The sequence below is a fragment of the Stegodyphus dumicola genome, chromosome 2 (assembly GCF_044657685.1).
Source record: "Stegodyphus dumicola isolate Sdum_Otavi_A_Nest chromosome 2, ASM4465768v1".
Taxonomy (NCBI): domain Eukaryota; kingdom Metazoa; phylum Arthropoda; class Arachnida; order Araneae; family Eresidae; genus Stegodyphus; species Stegodyphus dumicola.
The window spans coordinates 227468301-227490203 of record NC_140769.1 but is presented as its reverse complement, the minus strand read 5'-3'; the positions used below and the strand labels follow the sequence as shown (position 1 = coordinate 227490203).

General features: G+C 35.6%; 1 protein-coding gene across 1 annotated transcript in view; it reads left to right on the top strand.

Moving 5' to 3' along the window:
* The window catches only part of LOC118198059 (uncharacterized), a 113674-nt gene that overhangs the window by 78798 nt on the left and 12973 nt on the right, over window positions 1–21903 (top strand). The window contains exons 2-4 of the mRNA XM_085811840.1: window positions 5794–6157; window positions 8420–8543; window positions 17221–17357. Of these exons, the coding sequence (XP_085667966.1) occupies window positions 5942–6157; window positions 8420–8543; window positions 17221–17357 (477 nt within the window). The 5' untranslated portion in view covers window positions 5794–5941. The remainder of the gene's footprint in view (window positions 1–5793; window positions 6158–8419; window positions 8544–17220; window positions 17358–21903) is intronic.

Here is a 21903-nt window from a genome sequence, read left to right as displayed (position 1 = left end):
TTTTAATGCGCATCTGGTACCGCGTGTAAAAAAAATATTTTTTATTTAAAAAAAAGAAGCTTTTTTAAACCGCAAATTAAAATATTTAATTTATAATTTATAAAAAATACTAACATTATTCAGTAAAGCCTGAGATTTCTTTCAATATATATTGAATAATAATGTAACAATATACATAAAATTTCAATGAAATACATTTTGTAATTAGTTTTTTAATCAATTATGTGTAAATTCAACATCACCGAGAAAATTGGTTAATAGCTGTTTGTAACATATCTGTGACTAGATTAGATTATTTGGATTACTGCAAAGCACACCAGAGCTATTTGTCTAAGATAAGAAATGCCTTCGTGGAGCTCGTTTCCACTTTACATATGGGGAAAAAACCTGAAAACTCCCTTACAGCTGGCTCATTCGCAGAGGTATGAAGACTGGTCGAATTTCTCTGTAGTCTTCAGTTATTTTAACGCTCAGCCGTTGGTAATCACACTATATCCGAGATACTTCTTGCTTGTTAGACTCTGGAAAGTGAAAAAGGCAATCTGATAACTCACTAATGATGTTATACATTTCTGACTTCAATAGAAGAGCAAACACACAAAATAGAACTTCTTCTATACATAGGAAGTAGAAAATACTGAAGATTAAATTATATAATCATAAAAAAAGTGAAATTGCAACATTACAGAGAACTTTGCACAGTTGACTGAAAGTCGCAGAATGGGAAAAGATATCAGAGATGTGGATGTTATTTAAAAAAATACAGAAGATATTCAATACATAACTTCTTTATTCAGTTCTTAGTGTAACCCCAAGAGCAGCGGTTCGGTCCTCTATATGGCTAGGCGTATTGCAAGTAAGGTGATTAATTGTTTGGAGGTTTGTTTCTGTTGCCAAATCGTATTTACCACGATACACCGAACCTCTCTCTCACCTATAATGAAATAGTACAGCTGTTCGATGAGGAGACCGGCAGATAGGGGTATTTTGCCATAATCAAATAAATTATATTACCCCCAGTCCACGGAATAGGTGAGATTCAGCGAGGTTGATGGCAAAAAGGATGTCACATGTCTCTTGTTGTGTCTCTTGTTGTTGTGAGAGTTTTCCGTACAGTCGACGTTGTATTGTTATAGTACTGTGCCAGGTGAAACCTTCACCACTGGCAGACCACAAAATCCATAATCTGAATCACGTACTAGCCGTTGTCACATAATAAGATATGTGTACAGGAAGTGTTGTGGTTATCGAATGTGATCCTGCCTCAAAACATAATTCCATGTTTCGGCCTGGAGTGACTCTCAACCAAAATGACAGGGCGAAGTGTTCCCGTGAATAACCCTCTCATCCATGACTGTCTTTCTCTCATAATAATAAGAAAGAAGAGAGATTCACCAATTTGGGGGATGCTGGTTTGATTTCAGGGGTGCAGGCTGCTGCATGGGTGTTTTCGTTGCTTTCCCCATCTGTAACATGAACATGAACCAGTTTCTCTTAGAAAGTCCCTCACGAAAGTGTCCCTCTTACGCAGATAGCTGTCATGTGCTTTGTCATAATCAAATACACCAAATTCTGGCGTTTGCGATATTTTCTGTAAATATTTGGAAAACCATCCACAGGTGGCCTTCTGCCAGAGACAGATCTGGGATTCATCTGATGATTCCGACACCACACTAAACATACAAGTTTATGCTGATTGGTTAATGCATACTGGCTATTGTTGCTGTTCTTGCAGACTGTTGTAGACTGTTTTGATGAATCTGGAAGTACCTGTTAAAGGTACAAGCCAACTATATATGCCACATGCCTAGGTGAATATTTCCCAACGTATCATTCACCGGAATAATCAGTCGGCATTCTCTGTTGAGAAACGTTCTCTGCATCTCAATTAGCATTGCTGACAGTGATCCGGTATTCTTTGTATCATACATTGCTGAATGGTACGCATGTCAAGCCGCATATGTTGAGTAGCTGCGTGAATTCATAATTAAAAGATCAGGTCTCGTTCGTCAGTCACTGATTGATGGTAAATCTACGAAGGTACTTTATAGCTAGCATTGGGTGCTACATGATTCGTTGTATACTTTTCTGTTATTGCGATTTAAAGTTAGTTAAGTTATATTGCGAGGAGGAGGAGAACATTTAAAATTTTTCATAAAACTTTAGACAAAGCATTTCATAAATCTACGAAAACAAAACTTTTGCACCTTTGCAGTATAAACATTATATGATCTTGATTAGGATATGGTCAGTTCTGGATTCTTTATTTAAAGATGAGTCAGAGAGACAATGTATGAATTTAAAGATGAGTCAGAGAATGATGAATTATACTTAGAAACATGATGCTGCTCAACTAAAGGGAAAATCTGATGTGTACACCACATGACTTCCTTGTGCAAAATATTAAATTATATGCATTTTTTCTTGCATTTCATTTAAACTTATGGGACTGAATTAAATCTACTTCGTCGATAGCGCATAATCCAAAATAGAATAAATGCAGTCTTTAAAATTCACTATTACCATTGCGACACTCTGGCGCTAGGTTCGCTTAACGACGTTACATTTCGTTTATATTATAACTAATCCTAATAGTCTCTAGTATACTGGTACACAATCACACTAGGATTTTAACCAGTAATATTATAACTATGTCTTTGTCTTATCACTTAGAGGCAATCGACCATTAACGGCCTTTACCAATATGTTATACTTGACTTTTAAATGCTTGAAGAATCGAGTAAGTTGTATCCAATATGGAAGTACTTGTGCACATGCTGTGCTAGAACTCAGAGACTACTAGCGACGGAAGCCCCTGTGCCGTCGTCAGTAGAATAAGTAAACTTTGAACAAATGAGGCGCTCGTGTGTCGCCATCTATTAGTAGGGATGAAAAGCATTTTAGTTGACTGGAGCTCTGGTGGTGCCATATCTTGCAGGATGTATTGTAACGCATTTTTAAAATTTCATAACAATTATTCTTCTGATTAGCAATAATGTAATATTATAACTCAGAAAGCACGAAATTTATATCATTTGAAGAATTATCTAATCATTGCCACATGTTCTTTTCAAATACTATAATAAATTTAAAACGATGTATAAAAGAAATTAAGCAAAGAAAAAAAAAAAAAGTTTTCCCCAGACGATTCAATATTTCTCATTCAATTAATTCAGTTCTCACTTCGCGGCAAAGCAAAAATACATAAAAACTCAAAATATCTATATCAAGAATTACGAAGTTAATCTTAAACACTTATTTCCTCGAATAAATTCCAGAATGGATCAAGCATGATTTAATTCGCAATAATATATGAAGGCATTATCTTTGTTGTTGCGAAGCTTAGTTTCTCTAGATTGGCAACAAATCCGCTATTCTGCCAGTTTCATATGTAAACAAACATGGCCGCCATGGAAAAAATAATTAGGCTTAGCCGCACTTAAACAACTTTTAAATTGTTGATAACTCTACAAATATTGCATACAGATTTACTAAAGGCATAAAAACCTTAACTGGAAGATAAGAACAACATAATTCAATCATTTTTAAAGCAAAAAATGCACAATTACAAATACATAAGAGTAAAGAAACTGGAATCACTGAGCCGGGTAACAAAGTGGATATATATATATACGTAGCGTATTCGGAAACTAATTACCGTTTCATTCTAGCGCCGTCGCAGCGCTGTGGTAGGTGTCCCGCGCATGCGCACTAGTCTTTCTTGTTCACTGACTTTCAATTGTCGCCATTTTGGTTGCTCTATGTTGTGTTTTCAGTTTGCTGTGCACATTCAAAATGTTTAAGACAATTAGTTCTCCCGCTGACTGTGAGATTCGCGCCGTGATTAAATTATTGAACGCGAGGAATGTTAAACCGGCCGAAATTTATCGTCAAGTGACAGAAGTTTACGGTGAATACACGATAAGTGATGGAATGGTGAGAAAGTGGGTAAGAATGTTTAATGCAGGTCGAACAAATGTCCACGCCGAGGCTCGGAGTGGTCGGCCTTCTGTTGTCACCGATGATTTGGTAAGGAAAGTTGATGAAGCGATTCATGAGAACAGACGCTTCACAAAGACAACTCTTTCAGAGGCATTTCCACAAATTTCACGTACTGTTTTGTTCGAAATTGTGTCTGACGGCTTGAATTATCGCAAACTGTGTTCCCGATGGGTTCCAAAAATGCTCACTGATGTTCACGAAACAAAGCGACTTGGTAGTGCCCTGACATTTCTCACGCGGTACAGTGATGAGGGAGAAAACTTTTTAAACCAAATAGTGACAGGTGATGAAACTTGGGTGTGTCATTTCACTACAGAATCGAAACAACAATCGATGGAGTGGAGACACACTCATTCTTCGAAAAAACAAAAGTTCAAAGTGATAATGTCATCACAAAAATCATGTGCGCTGTCTTCTGGGATAGGAAAGGCGTTTTGCTTACTGAATTTCTTCCCAGAGGTGAAACCATTAATGCGGCACGATATTGTGAGACTTTAACAAAACTAAGGCGTGCCATTCAAAACAAACGAAGAGAAATGCTCAGTAAAGGAATTGTGTTGCTCCATGACAATGTTCGGCCCCATACTGCTGGTGTCACTCAATCGTTCATTCCACAGTTTCATTGGGAGCAGTTCAATCACCCGCCGTACAGCCCGGACTTGGCGCCGTCCGACTATCACTTGTTCCTGTACATAAAGCGCGAGCTTGGTGGCAAGCGCTTTGGATCTGACGATGACACGAAAAATGCTGTGGAGTCGTGGTTATCGAAACTGGCGGGAAGTTTTTTTGACGATGGTATACAAAACTGGTCACCCGCTATGACAAGTGTTTGATCATTGGCGGAAACTATGTTGAAAAATAGTTTAAGACATGTATTTTCATGTAAAAATAAAATTGGATTCGAAAAAATTGTTTTACTATTTTTTTTTTTTTCTTTTCAAAACGGTACTTAGTTACCGAATACGTCTCGTACATATATTTATATACTTTTGGTATGGCCGATTGCAACCAAAATACGAAGCGCACATCTACATGTTATAGCAGTCCTATATACAAAACTTCAACGTTCTGAGTTAGTACTCGTTTTTGAGTTATGCGAAATACGTACGTACACACAGATGCCACGAAAAATTCTATTCAAAATTCATTTTAAATCAGGTTTACAATTTTTTTGGAGTCTTTTATTCTGTCCTTACGTACAGATGCCACGCAAAAACATCTTTAAATTGCATTCGATAGCAGTCAAAATTGATATTTTCGTTGAAATATATGCCTTAAACTTTTCGCGATTACAATACTTCCTTTTTACTTCGTACAAAGAAGTAAAGAAGGGTTCTAGAAAAGGATGCATGAAGAGCAAGTTTCATTCAGGTATTTCAGGTTAGCTCAGAATAGATTAGTGTGATCTGAATCTAGAAATAATTGTATTAATATCCCCGATAAATTAACTGGTAATTTTATAACTGCATGTAGTATGTAAAATTTATATGATTACCAGAAATTGTTGATAACGTAAATATAAATAAAATATTTCATTTCAAGGAGCCCGTGTTTAAATAATGATATGAGTTTGGACTGCTTTACCACCGAAAAGCCTATTTATTAACTATACTATTTATTACATTATCTCTTAATGTTATTTTCGGAGTGTTACTCTTCAATATAATTAAAATTGAGCACTAGTTACTATCATTTAATTTACAATACAGCCATGTTTTGAATATGTAAATTGGTGCATATTATGAAGCATTTAACATGATAACCGAGTTTAAATATTTGCTGTCTTTTTAGCTGCTAAACCTCGCTCAACTGAAGGAGCATAGTAGTAGTGATATGCATACGTCAATTCTGGATTGTTCTTTCCATTTCTCTGCTGTTGTGTGAAGTAGGCGGGGCTTCGCGATGCGAGCCGTGGGCCGGTGATCCTAAGTCCACAAGCATGCTGAGGGCTGGATCCCGAAACTCTGTACCACAAGAAAAGCCAGAGAAAAACTTTCAACAGCAACAGAAACAGAAGAAAAGGTTGTCGTTTAAAGATCCCGAAATCGAAGGTCCACAGCAGTCCAATATTTACGGAGGTTGCAGATCCAAGATACTAACAGGAAGGATCAGCGAACGAAGACCCAGTACCAGTGTTGAAGATCTCACATTAGAGGCGAGTAATATATTAATTCGCTCTTTGGCCTATCAATCACTGGTTAATTATTATCTATCTTGGAAATTACTATAAATTATCAGGTTTATCGTTATCTGTAAATTACAAATTTTACTCTATGGAAATAACATTCATTTATGACCTGTAACGCCAAATTGTTTGTAATTGCACAACATAGTCATGGATGTGCATCAAAACACACTTTTAGAGTCTGTTTTTCTATCATTTGTGAAATAGATTCAATACAGTCAAAAGTCGTTAATCCGGACTCGTCGGGACTTCGGCGATTCCAGATTATAGATCATCAGTTTAAATCTGGTAAGATGGCATGCAGAAATTATATAATTAAAAATATGAAACCGTAATTTATGAAATAAAGAACAATTATGATCTAAAGGGTATCAAAATTTACAAAAAGAAAAAGCTTAATATTTATTTGTTTACTTTATTAAACATTTCTTTCAATGTAAGTTGTTTAAGGTGCTTCGTTTCATGTGATAATACTTTCTCTTTATTTCTATTAAACAGACATAATTTCCTGTTTAGTTACAAAGTTCCGCTGTTCAAGTCCTATAATTGCTGAGTCGAGAATACCGACTAATTTGTATATCGAAATTTTTTCGTTTTCAATAACCTCTGCGTCACTTTCTTCATTATCAGAAGCAAATTATAATGAAGAGGAACTTGATTTATATCATATCAAAGACAGAGTACATCGAGATGAAATACTACATTTAGTAAGGGATTATAAGTCAAATAAAATAAAAACATATGCCCTGAAGATAAGTATAGTGTTGACAGATCAACTTCCAATTCATTGTGCGCCGCGTCGTTTCCCTCCCCCCGCAGAGCAGCGTGAAATTGATAAACATATTTCGGAATGATTAGACAATCAAAGGATATGCCTTTATCCAATTTTTGCAGCAATTCCACTCTGTTTAATGGACTTCGAAACATACTTTCGCTTTGTAGATCCTTTACATATTAGTAAATATATATCGGAAATTCTATTTGACATAGTTGAAAGTTCAAGCTTACTTTTATAAAATTGCTCTAACAGTCTGCAAAAAATAATAAGCCGGATCTAATTCGAAGATTAAGGAACAACGCAATCTGCAACATTAATTGAATTAGATAATTTTAGCTTATACTGTTCGTTATACATTTAACTCGCATGCGTAAACGTATTATGCGCATGCGCACATGCATATTAGCAGCCGTAAAGGTCTTACGCGCACGCGTAAACGCCTATGTGCATGCGTCAAAGCGACGCGAGGTCCGGATTATAGATCTTTCTCGGATTATGGGTGTCCGAATTAACGACTTTTGACTGTACTACTTACTTCACCACAGTCTGACGGAATTTTTTATGTTGCACTGTTCATAAGTGGAACATACTATCTTCCATAATCTTAAGGAATTTCTTTAGCAAATCAACATTTTTGAACCAAGCTTTCATTCTTTACCAAACCGAGATTTAAAAAAACCAACATTTTTACAAGTATATATCCTTATTTGATATTGGCTTCATTCCAGCAGTTTTGCTTCACCAATGTAATTAAATTCTAGGAAAAACCTTATGAATTACAACTAGCCATTCTCTCTAAGTAATTTTTTTTTTATTCAAACTTACTAGTTTTACGTCTCCATACAACATTCCTATGTGACAACAGCTGATTGAAAAGAGTGTTATTAACAAACTGAAATGTAACCTCTTAAGTTAGTCATGCTTTATGCTAACAGAACAAATATTCGAAATAAAGATGCATACACTATATTTTTCCTAAAAAACAGCCGAATGCATTTCAGAGATTTTTTTATTAACATAGCATATAAAAATTAGAATCCAGAGTCGTAGCTAGGATTTTCAGCGCCCAGGGACAACTGAAGATTTCGCGCCCCCTACTGCTTGCCAAGGATGGAAAACATTTAATTCTAAAATGTCGTAACATCAGTTTGGCGCCCCTTGGATTCTGCGCCCGGGGACAGATGCCCCCCCTTGCCCCCCTCTAGCTACGCCCCTGTTAGAATCTCAGAAATGGCTAAAAGTTTTCACAAGCTGCTGCCTTGAGACAATAGGCCTGTGCCTTTATTGTAAACCAGTATTAGAGGTTCTTTTATTTATGTTATTGTTTTCGAGAGTTTAAGATAATAAGCATACAGTGAATTATTTATTATAAATATGTATATAAATTAACACCTTGAAAATTTTATAGTAATGCTGTATTGCATTCGTTGAAATTTTACATCTTTTGGTTTCAGGATCAGGCTTTACAAATTGTCCAAAGCGTTGGAAGTGCCTTCTCGGACTTGACTTTGCAAGAAAAGGAGCCATCCAATTGCTTTGATAGCATTCACTCCTCAATTTCGGAGAGACCAAATAGAGGTAACTTGAAAATGAATTCATCATTATCTTTGAAATTTTGGCAAACAAAGTGTAATACTGAAATATACTATCGGACGATGAAATTAGTGCACGAAGAAGGAAGCCCCATCGGATTCAATGAAATTTATTGATGCATGATACACATGACTGTAAAAATAAAGTAGCAGGACTACTAAAGACAAATCTATATACGGCTGTTCTCTTAACAAATAAAGCGCATCATATTAAACTCATTGTTGCGATTCACATTGCAGTTTGTACTGAATAGGTGACTGATGGCCTGTGGGGATCAAGCCCATATTTCATGTTGGTATGTTTGAAATCCTGGATACAGTTGAAATTACTGTCCTTTCAACTAGTCCCACATATATTTGTCAGGGAAAAACTGGTAAGCAGAAAAAACATGGAAGTGTCTGGACAACGTAGGCAAACTTGAGCGGTGTTCCCACACATTATCCTCCTGGAATATTGTACCTGATATTTTAGGTATTTCAGCGAATAATGGGGGCGCATACGGCAGTAGGATCTAATCCACATCCAAAGGACCATCAGTGTTCCACATATCATAAGTAAAATGGATTTTTTTTACTTATTACGTGCTCCGCCTTTAGGCACTACACGGAAAGGGAGGGATGCCCCGTGGAGGTCTTTTTAAGAAAAACTGGCTCGTATTCACGTTACACTTGAGAGAAAAAAGTAAAATGGATTGGGCTATTATTTATGATTCCTCAAACCATAATGTCTGCACTGGGGCAGATGTCAGTGTGACAGAGAGTTTAGAATTGTACCATCGACGACACGATTGTTATACGCTCCCCAAACCAGGTGCCAATCATCATTAAACACCACACATTCACAGTGAAATGGCATCGCACGTTTCTTTGGGAAGTACTACTGCAAATGGAGCTGTCGACGTTTCTGCATTAAAGACATAGATAAGAAGTACTGGGGGTCTCAGAATTGCTTTCTTTGGCATTTGGAAATGGTTCATGAGTGCAGAGAAACCTCAATATTGCTTGTATAGTCGACGGGCTGGAGTGAGATACATACATGCCTGGCATATGATCCTTCGATTCTCTCAACTGGCAGCCTATCTGAGCTGGTTCACCGTATATGGGTGCCACTTATATACTCACTGTTTTCGACAGTGTCATACAACGTGGTCAGAACAAGCCACATGGCGGACTAAACGACTCACCTAGCATCCTGCAAGGGGTAATAAGGTCTATCTCGAAGTTCATAAATTGAGTAAATTGAAGTGTTTGTGTATTATCATTATTCTTACTTGCATCGGTTTGTAATTTTTTTTTTTTTTATTCAAAAGAGATGTTAGTTTCCCTCTGGTTTGTAAGGCCGTCCGTTTGTGTTTGCAGTGTCACTGCAGCAAATGCGGTCATGCGTAATCACTCCAAACTTGGAATATTAGCATAACAGCCAACACTCTATCTGTTTATATAATTTTGAAGTTTTAGCATAATTTCTTCTTTAATCGCAATTACATTGTCCGTGAGTATACACAACGCTTGAAATAAAACAGCCCCTTGTTGTTTTTTAATCAATGCCTGCACAGCATTATTGACTAGCATTTGCTTTCATTTCTGAAATAAACGCCTGTTCATCTTCTTGAAAATGATGCTATCCAAATTTCTCCCATCTTATTACGCACATTCATGTAGCTAGGGACATAGTTTTACCGCCCGGGGTGGTCCCTAAACTTACTATCGCTCTTGATTTACAAACAAATAAATCAAAAAAAAAAAAAATGTCCAAACAACTAAGGGAAATAAATTAAAATTTTATGCTAATTTTTGGAAAAAAAGGTTTTAATTCCAAACTTTTTAAAATATATTATTATTTTGCTTGTTGCTTTGTTTTGAAAAAACATCAATGACATCATAGATTTACTTGACCGCTTCATTTGCTGTAAGGTATAAAGAGCTTTCTTAAAAGCAAAATAAACATTTATAATTCTAAAATACTTTCTAAATGATTTTGGATTAGAAAACTCTTCTAAAAAAAAGCAGTGCTTACAGCAATTGTGAGGAAAGCTCACAATAGTATTACAATATTTGGAACTTCGTTCTGAAGATTATATTTTAAAATAAACTGCAAATGTTCAAAAGTACCACCCTCCCATGTTCCTGTTTTGTTTTCCTTAGCAATAACAGAAATAAAGTTCTTGAAATATTTCTTTCTGAACATTGAATTCTTCGTTATTATAATGTCACCGCAATCATAATCTAGTTGATATTTGTAATTTCCATTCAAACGTATTGAGAGAATAAAAAAAGTTATGTAGCTGTTGAAATCTCGTGATTTCTTAAATGCTTTACCTCGAGTAAAAACTATTTTTTTTTACTAAATTTAATTCGATATGCAATTCAGAATCTCATTAGTATTTACATGTCTCGACGATTCACGACTTTTAATCCCTATAAAATAATGTTTTATGCACAAAATGCAGCTCCCCAAAAATGGGCCGCTTGGGGTGAACCATCCTCCTTCTAGCTATGCTTTGTAGCCTGTCTTGGACAATTGTAAGATCCATTGTATCTGGAGAAACCCACCTGACTATTTTAATAGTTCAGTTAATACTAGAAGGCAAGGCATGATACTCAGTGAACTTCTGCATATATCACATTTTGAGAGGCATGCTAAATCATCATTAAATAGCATTTTTGTCTAGAATATATTTTATTAATGATGAATCTGCCTTTCTGCTATCTAACCTTGTTGACAGTTTTATATGGACTTCAAAAACATTCAAGTGGAAAAATTCCCATAAATAAATATGCTATTATGGACTGAAAAGTCTAGGTCTAAATGGTTCAACATTGGAGAATAAAAGGATGTGCAAGATGTTCCAATCCCAGGAATTATTAAGGAGCCATAAAATAGTTCAGCAGCATAGGTTGCATCAAATACATCAGATCACAGTGAGCGAATAAGACTGCTTTGGTTTTCATAATAATCCCTATAAGGTGATGGTTATGTAGGAGTTAAAAGAGATTCACCTAAGCAAACTGGAAAAATTCACAAAACAAATGCTCAGCATTTTAATAGATGGCATTATCATCATGAGCAATAATATTCATTTCTGTTCATTAGATTACATAAATAAACAGAACTTCAGGTATAAGACTTGAGATTTCAAAACGGTCAGTATAGACCTGCATGTTTGGGCTGATTAGAAATATCTGATGATCGAAAATGTCCAAGACTTGAGTAAGAATCGACAAATTATTATTAAAAAAAAATAAGTATTAGTGACCTCTGGAGTAATGTAAACATTATCAGTATGTATTCAGCAACTTTGCTCAACAGAATATTTTACTTAAATTCTTAGTTTCCTAAATATGGTTCGAACTAGTTTAAGGCATGTAAATTCAAAAGTAGCAAATATAATGTCACAGTGTGTTATTCTGTATATTTTTGTTACAATAACTAAACTTCACTGATACTTTCGTTAAATTATATTCATATTTTTAAAAAAAATTAGTAAAAAGTGACCTTCCACAGATTCTTGTGTTATATAGGTATAGATCTGAATATGCTTCATGACAGATATATGACAGTATAGTCCTGACCAGACGTATGTGAGAAGTCTACACATATCTAAGGGCAAAGGACATGCTGTAACAAAATATTATCCCCCATTCACGATTTGAAAAACACGTAAAATAACCCATGTCTTCTTTCAATAAGCAGCATCTACACTGCATTCTATAAAGTTGCTCTAAAATAAATGTACAATAAAGCAATATGTAAGTCTTTCTTTGTGCATTCTCTACATGGTGGAGGAATTCTTTGCCAAGAAAACGTAAGAAGCTTTTATAATTGCAAAATATTGCTCTCTTGGCAATAACATGACTTTATAGATCTAATTCTACAATAATCCTCAAAGTCTTGTTAGAACTTCCACCACTGGATTTTTAATTTTGTATTCAGAATCTACCATTCAAAGAATTATGAAATAAGTTTGCTCTTTTTCTTTGACATTGATCAATAAGTTAGAATCTGGGACCTTTATTCAGCGATTATAAAGAACATATATAATTCCTTATACATCATAAATAGTCTTATAAATATCTCATTCATACTAGTATAGAAATCTACACCAAGAATTCCAAAGAAATAGTATGTGTGTGATTATGGCAAAGCCACAAGGGCTATCTGCCTAAGGGGAGGGATGCCTTCGTGGAGGACTTTCTAAGGGAAACTGGCTCGTATACACGTTACACATGTGGAAAACCACGAAAACGCTCACGCAGCCACCCCGTTTGCGGGATTCGAACCTCGGACCGAACTACCAGTGTTCAGCGACGTTACCGCTCGGCCGCTCGTAGGCCCCAAAGAAATAGAATACAGTTCTCAGAATCTGTATTTCTAAGAATGATGCTCTAATTTCTGAAATTTAATATAAATTTCCAGAATACTGTTGAGTGTATCAAGTGAAAGTATGCCCAGTTCTACAAGCACTTAAATGGTTTGTATAGAATACTGATATCAAGAATGCAGCATCATTTCTTGTAGTTAAGCTAAAAAATTGCTTTAAGAAACGAAAAATTATAGTTTTGAAAAAAAAAGTAAGAGCAATCAAAAAAATTTTACGTTGATTTGTTGAAAAGTTTTGAAACTGATTCTCTTACTAAAAATAAAGTGACTTTACAGGCACTTTTCTTTTTCAGGTCTAAATCCTTACACTTTTCAAGACTGTTTTATGGCATTCTCTTAAACACTGCTGGCATGACATTTTTCAATTCTTCATCTGAAGAGAACCATTTTTTCATAGGTTTCTCGGACTCTTAAGAATGCGTTAAACTTACATAACAGATCAATTTCAGATAGTTCTGCCAATGCAACAGTAGCCTGGCATTTCAAAACGGGGCAAAAACCACAATTTCTTGAATAACTCTGATTCATTCGTTTTCATGAGGCCCCACAAACAGCTTTCGGATTATTTATATGATAAACAGTATTCATAGCTTGCCCACAGGTGTCCAATTTCAAAAGCCATAACTGCAGTGGATAACTTATCAGAATGTGCTCTGTAGCTTAATCACTCGCATGTTATGCCTCCATCACTGAAATACTAAAACATAGCTAAAGTTCCATTTCCAAATGCATACATAGTGTTTCAAGAATTTCATTACAGTTCTTCTAAGTTAAAAAAAAATCTAATACAATCTTTGCCATATATGACATTGACACGGCACAGATTATGTAATATGTGTATTTGACACGGCACAGATTATGTAATATGTATATTATTAATTATAATACACATATTACATAATCTGTGCCGTGTACAGTATTATTAATATGTGACACCGCACAGATTGTATTGGATGACGTATATGACAACATATGCAATATATGACAACATCACGTCATCTGACGGCGCGCGCAGTCGAACATAAGGTTGCCACAATCACAACGATGCCTTCTTCACTCATTACAACAAAACGTACTAGGTACTTCCACTCGTTGTGACCAAATATTGAAGGCCTACAGATTCAAGTATGTCGGTGTATAATCTTCACAAAATCCAATACAGGGTTTGTCATGTCTGGTTGCTGTTGCTTATCCTCGAAAGATCTGACATATTGCAGATCAGCTCCAGAAGGTTGCTGACCATAAAAAAATCTATAATAATAAGAGGATAGGATGTTAAGTCCCCTTTAGAAAGTTCGATGCCGCTTAGAATGTGATCCGGTGAAGCTGAATGGTTACAGCATTTTTTACAAATGGGAAGATTTTTCTGCCACTTTAAAAGGAAAGACATTTAAGCCACTTGTTAGTCTAGCAGTCTGGGAGACACTGTCACATTTGATTTCCAGCAGACAGCCAGGGGATGCTCTTGTGTATCATTGGTGCATAGGTAGAATACGCCATACAATTGAGTTTAGATCTTTTACTTGAGTATAGTTCTTGATAAGTAAGTGAAGAGCCAGTGGCAGTTTTATTCTTACTACCCTCTTTGGCCAGTCTATCAGCGACCTCATTACCACCCAGAGCTTAAATTACGGCGGAGCCAGGCTCTGGTACTTCTCAGTTTTCGTAATAAATTATAATTTCTGACCGCACCGGAGCCCTAAACAAAAAAGCTCCGGCACTTATTTTATGTAAGGGAACTACAATTTTAGCACATAATTTTTGTTTCAATAGTAAACATGCCTTAAAAATTATTTCTAACTTCTGAATGCAGGCCTGTCTTTCCCTCGCACTCAAACCTTGCACAGAGGTTGAGACTTTTAAGGAAAAAAAAGTTCCCCAATCATATGTCAAAGGCTTATTCTCCAGGATATGCAGTGAATTTATAAGAACGGATCAATTTTGTATTCGTCAAGGAACTTAAAATGATACCCTGGTCGTGCACGTTTCACTATAGTGACTTCTTACTGCAGCGTTCCTATAGACTTTCTGAATGATGTAATCAAACGGTAGAACCACTGTTATTAGTTGTACAGAGAAGTCTTATGTTTGTTTTCAGGCTGTATTCAAGAAAATTTATACAGAAAAGGTATTCAGGGAAAACTTTTGCTTGACGGCTAGATTTATATCGGCAGGGCATCGCGATCAGAAAGTCTTGAACTCTTCTCTCTTTATTTTCAAAGCTACACTTTTCCGTTAAATTTCTTTCCATATCCTCATATTGTTTCTAGAATTCTCACTATTCTCCTTATTGGAGCTTTAAGCGTTTTATCTTTTTTTCTTGGTGTGCTGCAAGAAAAGAGTGGTACCTGTCATCTCTTGAAATAGTATATTATGAATATAATCAGGGCTTAAACGCAGGCGGCGATCGGCTGAGCTGCTTCTTAGCATCTAAGTGGAACTGAAATTCCAGCCGATGCCCGAAATAAGACAAGGTCCGATACTTTTTTTTCTATTAACTATTTAAAATTAATTTAGTAGTTTATTAGATTTCTCTTTAATCCTCCGGCTGATCATCCTGTGATTTCCATGGGCAATTCAAATGTAGCAAAATTTGCTTATTGTGCGATTTCTGCGGGCATATCTTTTTCTTCCTTAATTGAGGAGCGCATCCCGTTTTTTCCCCGTTTAATCATTGAAATAAATTATATACAGCATTAGGCATTTAGTTTACGTTTTGGCTAACAGATATCGTTAGTTGTCCACTAAATTGCGGCATTTGAAGGCACATGGTATTAGCGCTCAAACTTCATTTTTTTCTTACAGAAATGGCTGCTAGAAAACGTTCAGCGATTATCTTGTTTATTTAATTAAATTATTGAATTATTAATTAGATTTATTGAATCTGGTGCAAAAACTGTGAAGTTGGAGTTTGCCTTGAACCCTGTTTTGAACTCTATCATACTAAATTGCACTTCTAAGGTATTTTTCCCTCAACTTGTAACTTTTTCATAAGGAAAGAATTTCCATAGAAAATGTATATGTGTATCTCTATTTTAAAATTTTTTGTGAATATTCAGATGGCCAGAAAGATTCTTGATTGCCTTTTTTACACATATTGCCTGCTAGTGCTTCATATATAGAAAATTTATAATTCTTCATAATTTTCCTACACATGAACCACCCATTTATACACTATATATATGCATAAGAAATTTTGTTGTTTCATCTGCAAATAAATATCTTGATGGTTCCCACACTATATGAAACGAAACGTGCAACACAGAAAAGGCTATCAAATTGTATACTTCTGGAAATCAAATAAAAAATCTTACCAAGCATTTATTTAGTAGAATAAAAATATGCAGAAATTAACTTTACAAAAATTAATATTGTAGGAATATCCATCTTTATGTCTAAACTCATGCAGTTTAGCATATAAGTTTTGGAAAAACAAGCTAACACATGACATGTGAAATTGTGGCTACTTCATCATAAGTATTTTGTTTAAATGGACTTTTGTTATCAATTTCTTTTTATACACACAACTTTTACAATACCTCTATATTAGGTCAGGAGGAGAAAGATCAAGAATTCTTGACGCTGATGGGATATTGTCTCCACAAGAAATCAACTTATTGATGAATATATTTTTTAACCATGGATTACATGTGGCACCACCCTGCTGCATCCAGATTCTGTTATCATAGCTTTCAAAATCTTGCAACTCTGGTTGTTCCTTGTAGACTAACATCTTACACATTTTCTTTGCTTAGCTGATAGTGTCACCATTATGCTGGAATCAATTTATTTGAATTTCGTGATCCATGTCTTCATTAAATTTATATTGGGGCACTGAATTAATGTGTGTAAATCATAATGAATACAGGTCCCATATAGCTACATAAGCATAGTTATTTTTGTAAATGCTCTTTTAATAAAAAAATCATGCTATTCACCTATGAAATGTTCCAAGTATTTCAGTGCAAGAATCAAGCCAAAATTCAGGATAAATTTAGTCTTAAATATTGTTTAGTATTTCCTTTAATATGTTTATTCATTTAAATCTATATATTCTTAACTGATAAAAATTAAGCAAGACATTCAGCATATTCAGTTTTTTTTTTAAATATTAAAAAGTAAAGAGTATAAACAATAATAACATAACAAGAAAAATATTGTGTCGTTCACAATAAATTTCTTCAAAGAAATGGAACAAAATTTTAATGGTTGTTACTAGCTTATGTATTTGATGCAATTTATGCTTTGTGGAGTTATCTAATAATATTATTTTCCATTTCAGACTATTCTCCAACAGAGGAATCCTATCAAAAAGTATCTCAGTTGCAAAGTTTTAAAATCTCACCTGAGGATCGTGAATATCTAGATACTCAAGGTTCACCAATTTTTAATTTAACAATGCGTGGCCCATCCAATGAAGTAAGCCATAGTAGTTACTTCTGATTTGTACGTAAAATGTACATCACCTGTACATCACTTATGCCATTCTCAAATATAAACAGAATGTTTCTAATGTTACAGGATAAGATAACATTTAATGGGTTGTAAGCATAGATTCTTGATATTGTTACGAAACGTTAAGGCGCGGTGAGATAGCTTCCCCGCAAAGCAGTTTTAGGGTTGCCATAAAATGGCAAGGCAAGGCAGGGTTGCCATATTTGGTGAGAAATACCCATTTGGCGATATACCATGGACGGTTGGAGAACCTTCTGGAACGAATTCTTACTGGTTTAGCCCAGAATGTACTCGATAACACATGCCAAAAGCTATATAAACCCTGCTGGTCTGCAGAAGTGGGAGTGTGCTTCATCTAGAAGGCGAGTGAGTGTGCCTCGTCTAGTCAGTATAGAGTTGGTGTTTCGTCTAGCGAGTCGATCCGAGTTGACAGCCGGGCAGCGAGTGCCGAGTGGGTCATCGAGTTCACTGAAGGAGTCTCTTAGTGTACGCGGTTAATGCATTAGTGCATCATTGAGACTGAACCATATTCAGCTCCGGGAATGACTGAACCGAAGAGTCACGACCTGTGCTCTGTGTGTTGTCGAGTGCATCGCGAATTGTAGCGTTAGTCTCGAGAATACGTGGAGTTCCGAGAATGACCAAGCAGAGTCGGGAGCTGTACTAGTGCTTTGCTGTGAAGCTGTCTCCACCGTTATTGCCTGACAGTGTGAAGGCTGTGTTGCTGATCATGTCAGCGTGTTTATAGTAGTCCACTGACGACTGTAAAAATGTGTTTTGGAGCTGTCCTGGCAATATCAGCCAATAAAGTGTGTTTTGATACTTTATTAAGTGTCGTTGTTATTCACTCCAAATCCACACGAACCCCGTACAAACGTGAAGGAAGAAAATAACGTAACAACTGGTGTTAGAAAAGAAAAATGCAACAACTGGTGTCAGAAGTGGGATTTGCGAGTGAATGCCAGTGACCCGCCTGCAGAGGAAAGCCATGGCGGAGGAAACGAAGACTTTGATGGACTTCTTAGCCGAGATCAGAGGCAGATAGAAGGAATTGAAAACCAGATGTGCTGAGATAAAGGCCGGATATGTTGAGTTAAAAGCCGAATGTGCTGAGATAATAGCTGGATATAAAAAGATGACAGCTGATATAAAAGCTGGATGAGAAAAGATAAAAGCCGGCCAAGAACAGTTGCAAAAGCAACTCCCACAGATGAAAGTGGAGGTTGCGGAAGAAATTGGAGCCATAAAAGAAAATGTGAAAATGACAGAAGTGGCGTCTGAAGAATCAAAGGATGAAGAAATGAAAGAAGTAGCTAATGATGGAGGAAACATTTAATGGGATTAAAGCAAAAGAACGAAAATATGAAGAAATAAAAGGCGGGAAAGAAGATATTGAATCTCATGTGCCTGAAGTAGAGATAGAACAAAGTGAAAACGTGACTATCAAGATCGTAGAAAGTGATAGTGAAATGACAAAGTCGCAAGCAGCATGTGTTGAATCATCTGAAAGTGCATGTGATGCAGAGATGGGAGAAGCTGATGTACAGCTTAAGCAGCGCGCTCCAGTATGGCAAGAAAATTCACCCACTTTGCGAACTATATGTGCATCTCATAGTGAAGAATCGTGTTCCGTTCGCGACTCTAATGCAAACATCTGAACTGACTTTCAAGAAATAGAGGTAAATAAGCATGAACCATTTGTTAAAAGTATCAAGATGAACTGTACATATGATGCAAACAAACTTCAGAGTGGTGAACAAAATGTATCAGATCTTCTTGTGGATAAAAATCTGAAAGAATTGATTATTCAGACTGTGATATGCAAAACATAAATGTATCTGAGAACTGCAGTGGAAAAGTATTTGACCCGGGTATAACTTCATGAAAAGACTGAGACTGAAATTCATTATGAACTTTAATTTGTATAATTTAAAATTGTTATATGTTTAATTTGTGTTTATAACTTGTACATAGTGTAAATATTTGTTTCTTTAATTAAATTATTTGTTTGTGTTATTACCTTTTGTTTGTATCGAATTATGCTCCTGAACAAGGATTGTACTGTTGGAGAACCTCCTGGAACGAATTCTTACTGGTTTAGCCCAGAATGTACTCGATAACACAAGCCAAAAGCTATATAAACCCTGCTGGTTCGCAGAAGTGGGAGTGTGCTTCATCGAGAGGGCGAGTGAGTGTGCCTCGTCTAGTCAGTATCGAGTTTGTGTCTTGTCTAGCGAGTCAATCAGAGTTGACAGTCGGGCAGCGAGTACCTAGTGGGTCGTCGAGTTCACCGAAGGAGTCTCTTAGTGTATCGCGATTAGTGCATCGTCGAGAGAGCGTGTTGAGCTCCAGGAACGACTGAACCGAAGAGTCGGGAGCCATGCTCTGTGTGTGGTCAAGAAGAGCATCGGGAGTTTTATTGCGGAGAGTCTCGAGAATATGTGGAGTTCCGAGAACGACCAAGCAGAGTCGAGAGCTGTACTAGTGCTTTGCCGTGAAGCTGTCTCCATCGTTATTGCCTGACAGTGTGAAGGCTGTTCGCTGATCGTATCAGTGTGTTTATAGTAGTTCACCGAAGACTGTAAAAACGTGTTTTGTAGCTGTCCTGACAATACCGGCCAATAAAGTGTGTTTCGATACTTCATCAAGTGTCGTCGTTATTCACTCCAAATCCACACGAACCCCGTACGAACGTGAAGGAAGAAAATAATGTAACTGGTGTCAGAAAAGAAAAACGCAACAATATATCAAATATTTTTTGAGTATGTAACTACAGTGAAAGTAAGTCTGGTTGGCAAGACTCTTAGCGAAGTTTTGAAAACAAGATTCTTTGGATGTTTTAGATGTAACAAAATTTGTTATGATCATAATCAAATAATAGTTTTACCTTAGTCAATCCACTGGTTCTCAAAAATAGGTTCATATTAAGTTTTTCCATGTTAAAATATGGTGAAATCACACTTGAAGTCAAATGGTTAAAAAAACATTCTGCAACAATTCTGGCAAAATCTCTTATAGAAAAAGGTTGTAAATCAAGTTGAGTTGATAGGTAAGGTCTCATAAGTCTAGTCCAAACATCGATAAAGATTTGTTGCTTTCCTGTAGATTCATATTTGCCCAAGCAATAAACTCCTGGGTAAAAGCTACTTCATGAATAGAACATGTGCCAAAATTGCTAGCTGCGCTGCATTCTATTGCATTAATGAATTATTGGTTTCTATGTTGCAAGGATATTCTCAAAATGATGACTCATAATAAATCATCAGCTTGCATTGCATGTATATATAAATATTGTATATTTATATGATCTTTAAAATATTGCAAATGGAAGGGATGTAGCAATGATAATGATTCTTCAATTTGCCCAGCATGAATTTTCTGCAAATAGCAAGGGCTGTTTCCCATGTATTCACATGGGTAACATCCCTGCCTTCCCATACTATGATCAGACTAACATAGATACAACAGTGCTCTTATTAGAGAGTTCAAATAACAGGAATGAACAGTATTTTTTATAAATTTGCAGTACTAATTCTGTAATTTCGATTACAGAACCTTCTTCAGCTGGAGTAAAATGGATCATTTCCACTACTGCAAATTTATAAAAATGACCACTGATTCCTGTTGTGAGAACTCTCTAATAAATGTTATTTGGCATGTATTTTTTACTTTAACAGTGCTCCTGTTTGTTACTGGATATTCTTCAGTCCTCTGCAAAATGGCATAATCATCACGGATCTTTGCATTCATAAATCAATCCAATATATAAGAAATCCCTGTTGAATCTGATAGGCTTCTGAAAACACTCACTAGCATAGAAATCCAAAAATGCCCTTTAGCACATTCCAATTACAGTTCCAACCACACATTTTATCAAAAAATATGTATTTAGCGTGGTACCATCCCTTAAAGTTTGTTGTATAAATTTAGAAAGGCCTTTTATATGGAAATTTCACACATAAAAGTCTAACTCTGAAATTCATAATTTTATTATTCTTCCCATTATATGCTTAGAATTTTTATTTTTTATTAATAAATATTATTCCTAATGAGATTTCAAATTTAATTTATAAAATACGTAGAAATGTTAATATTTAGCCTGGCTATTTCCTATGGTGAAACCCTGAAATATTTTTGTTTGTACAGTCATAGATGATTAGGAATATGGTGTCTGAATTATAATCAGTAGAAAGAATTCTCAAATATAAATACTGTTTTCTAGCAATTCATAATACTTAAAAGAATTTGCTAATTCTCATGTACAAAAATAATATGTTCAAAAAGACACCAGTTTTTCTTTACTGCTTAAAAATAACCACCACACAGATTAATGTACTGTATTTAATGTAGATTTACTAAATAATCAAGCAAAAAGGTTGTCAAATTTTAGAACTAAAAAATATTAGCTCCTTTGTTTTCATTACTTTTATTTAGTTACGATTAACTATTTTATTTTATATTACTTTATTTATCAAACTAGTGTTTCAGGGATGTTTAGAAAAACTGACGA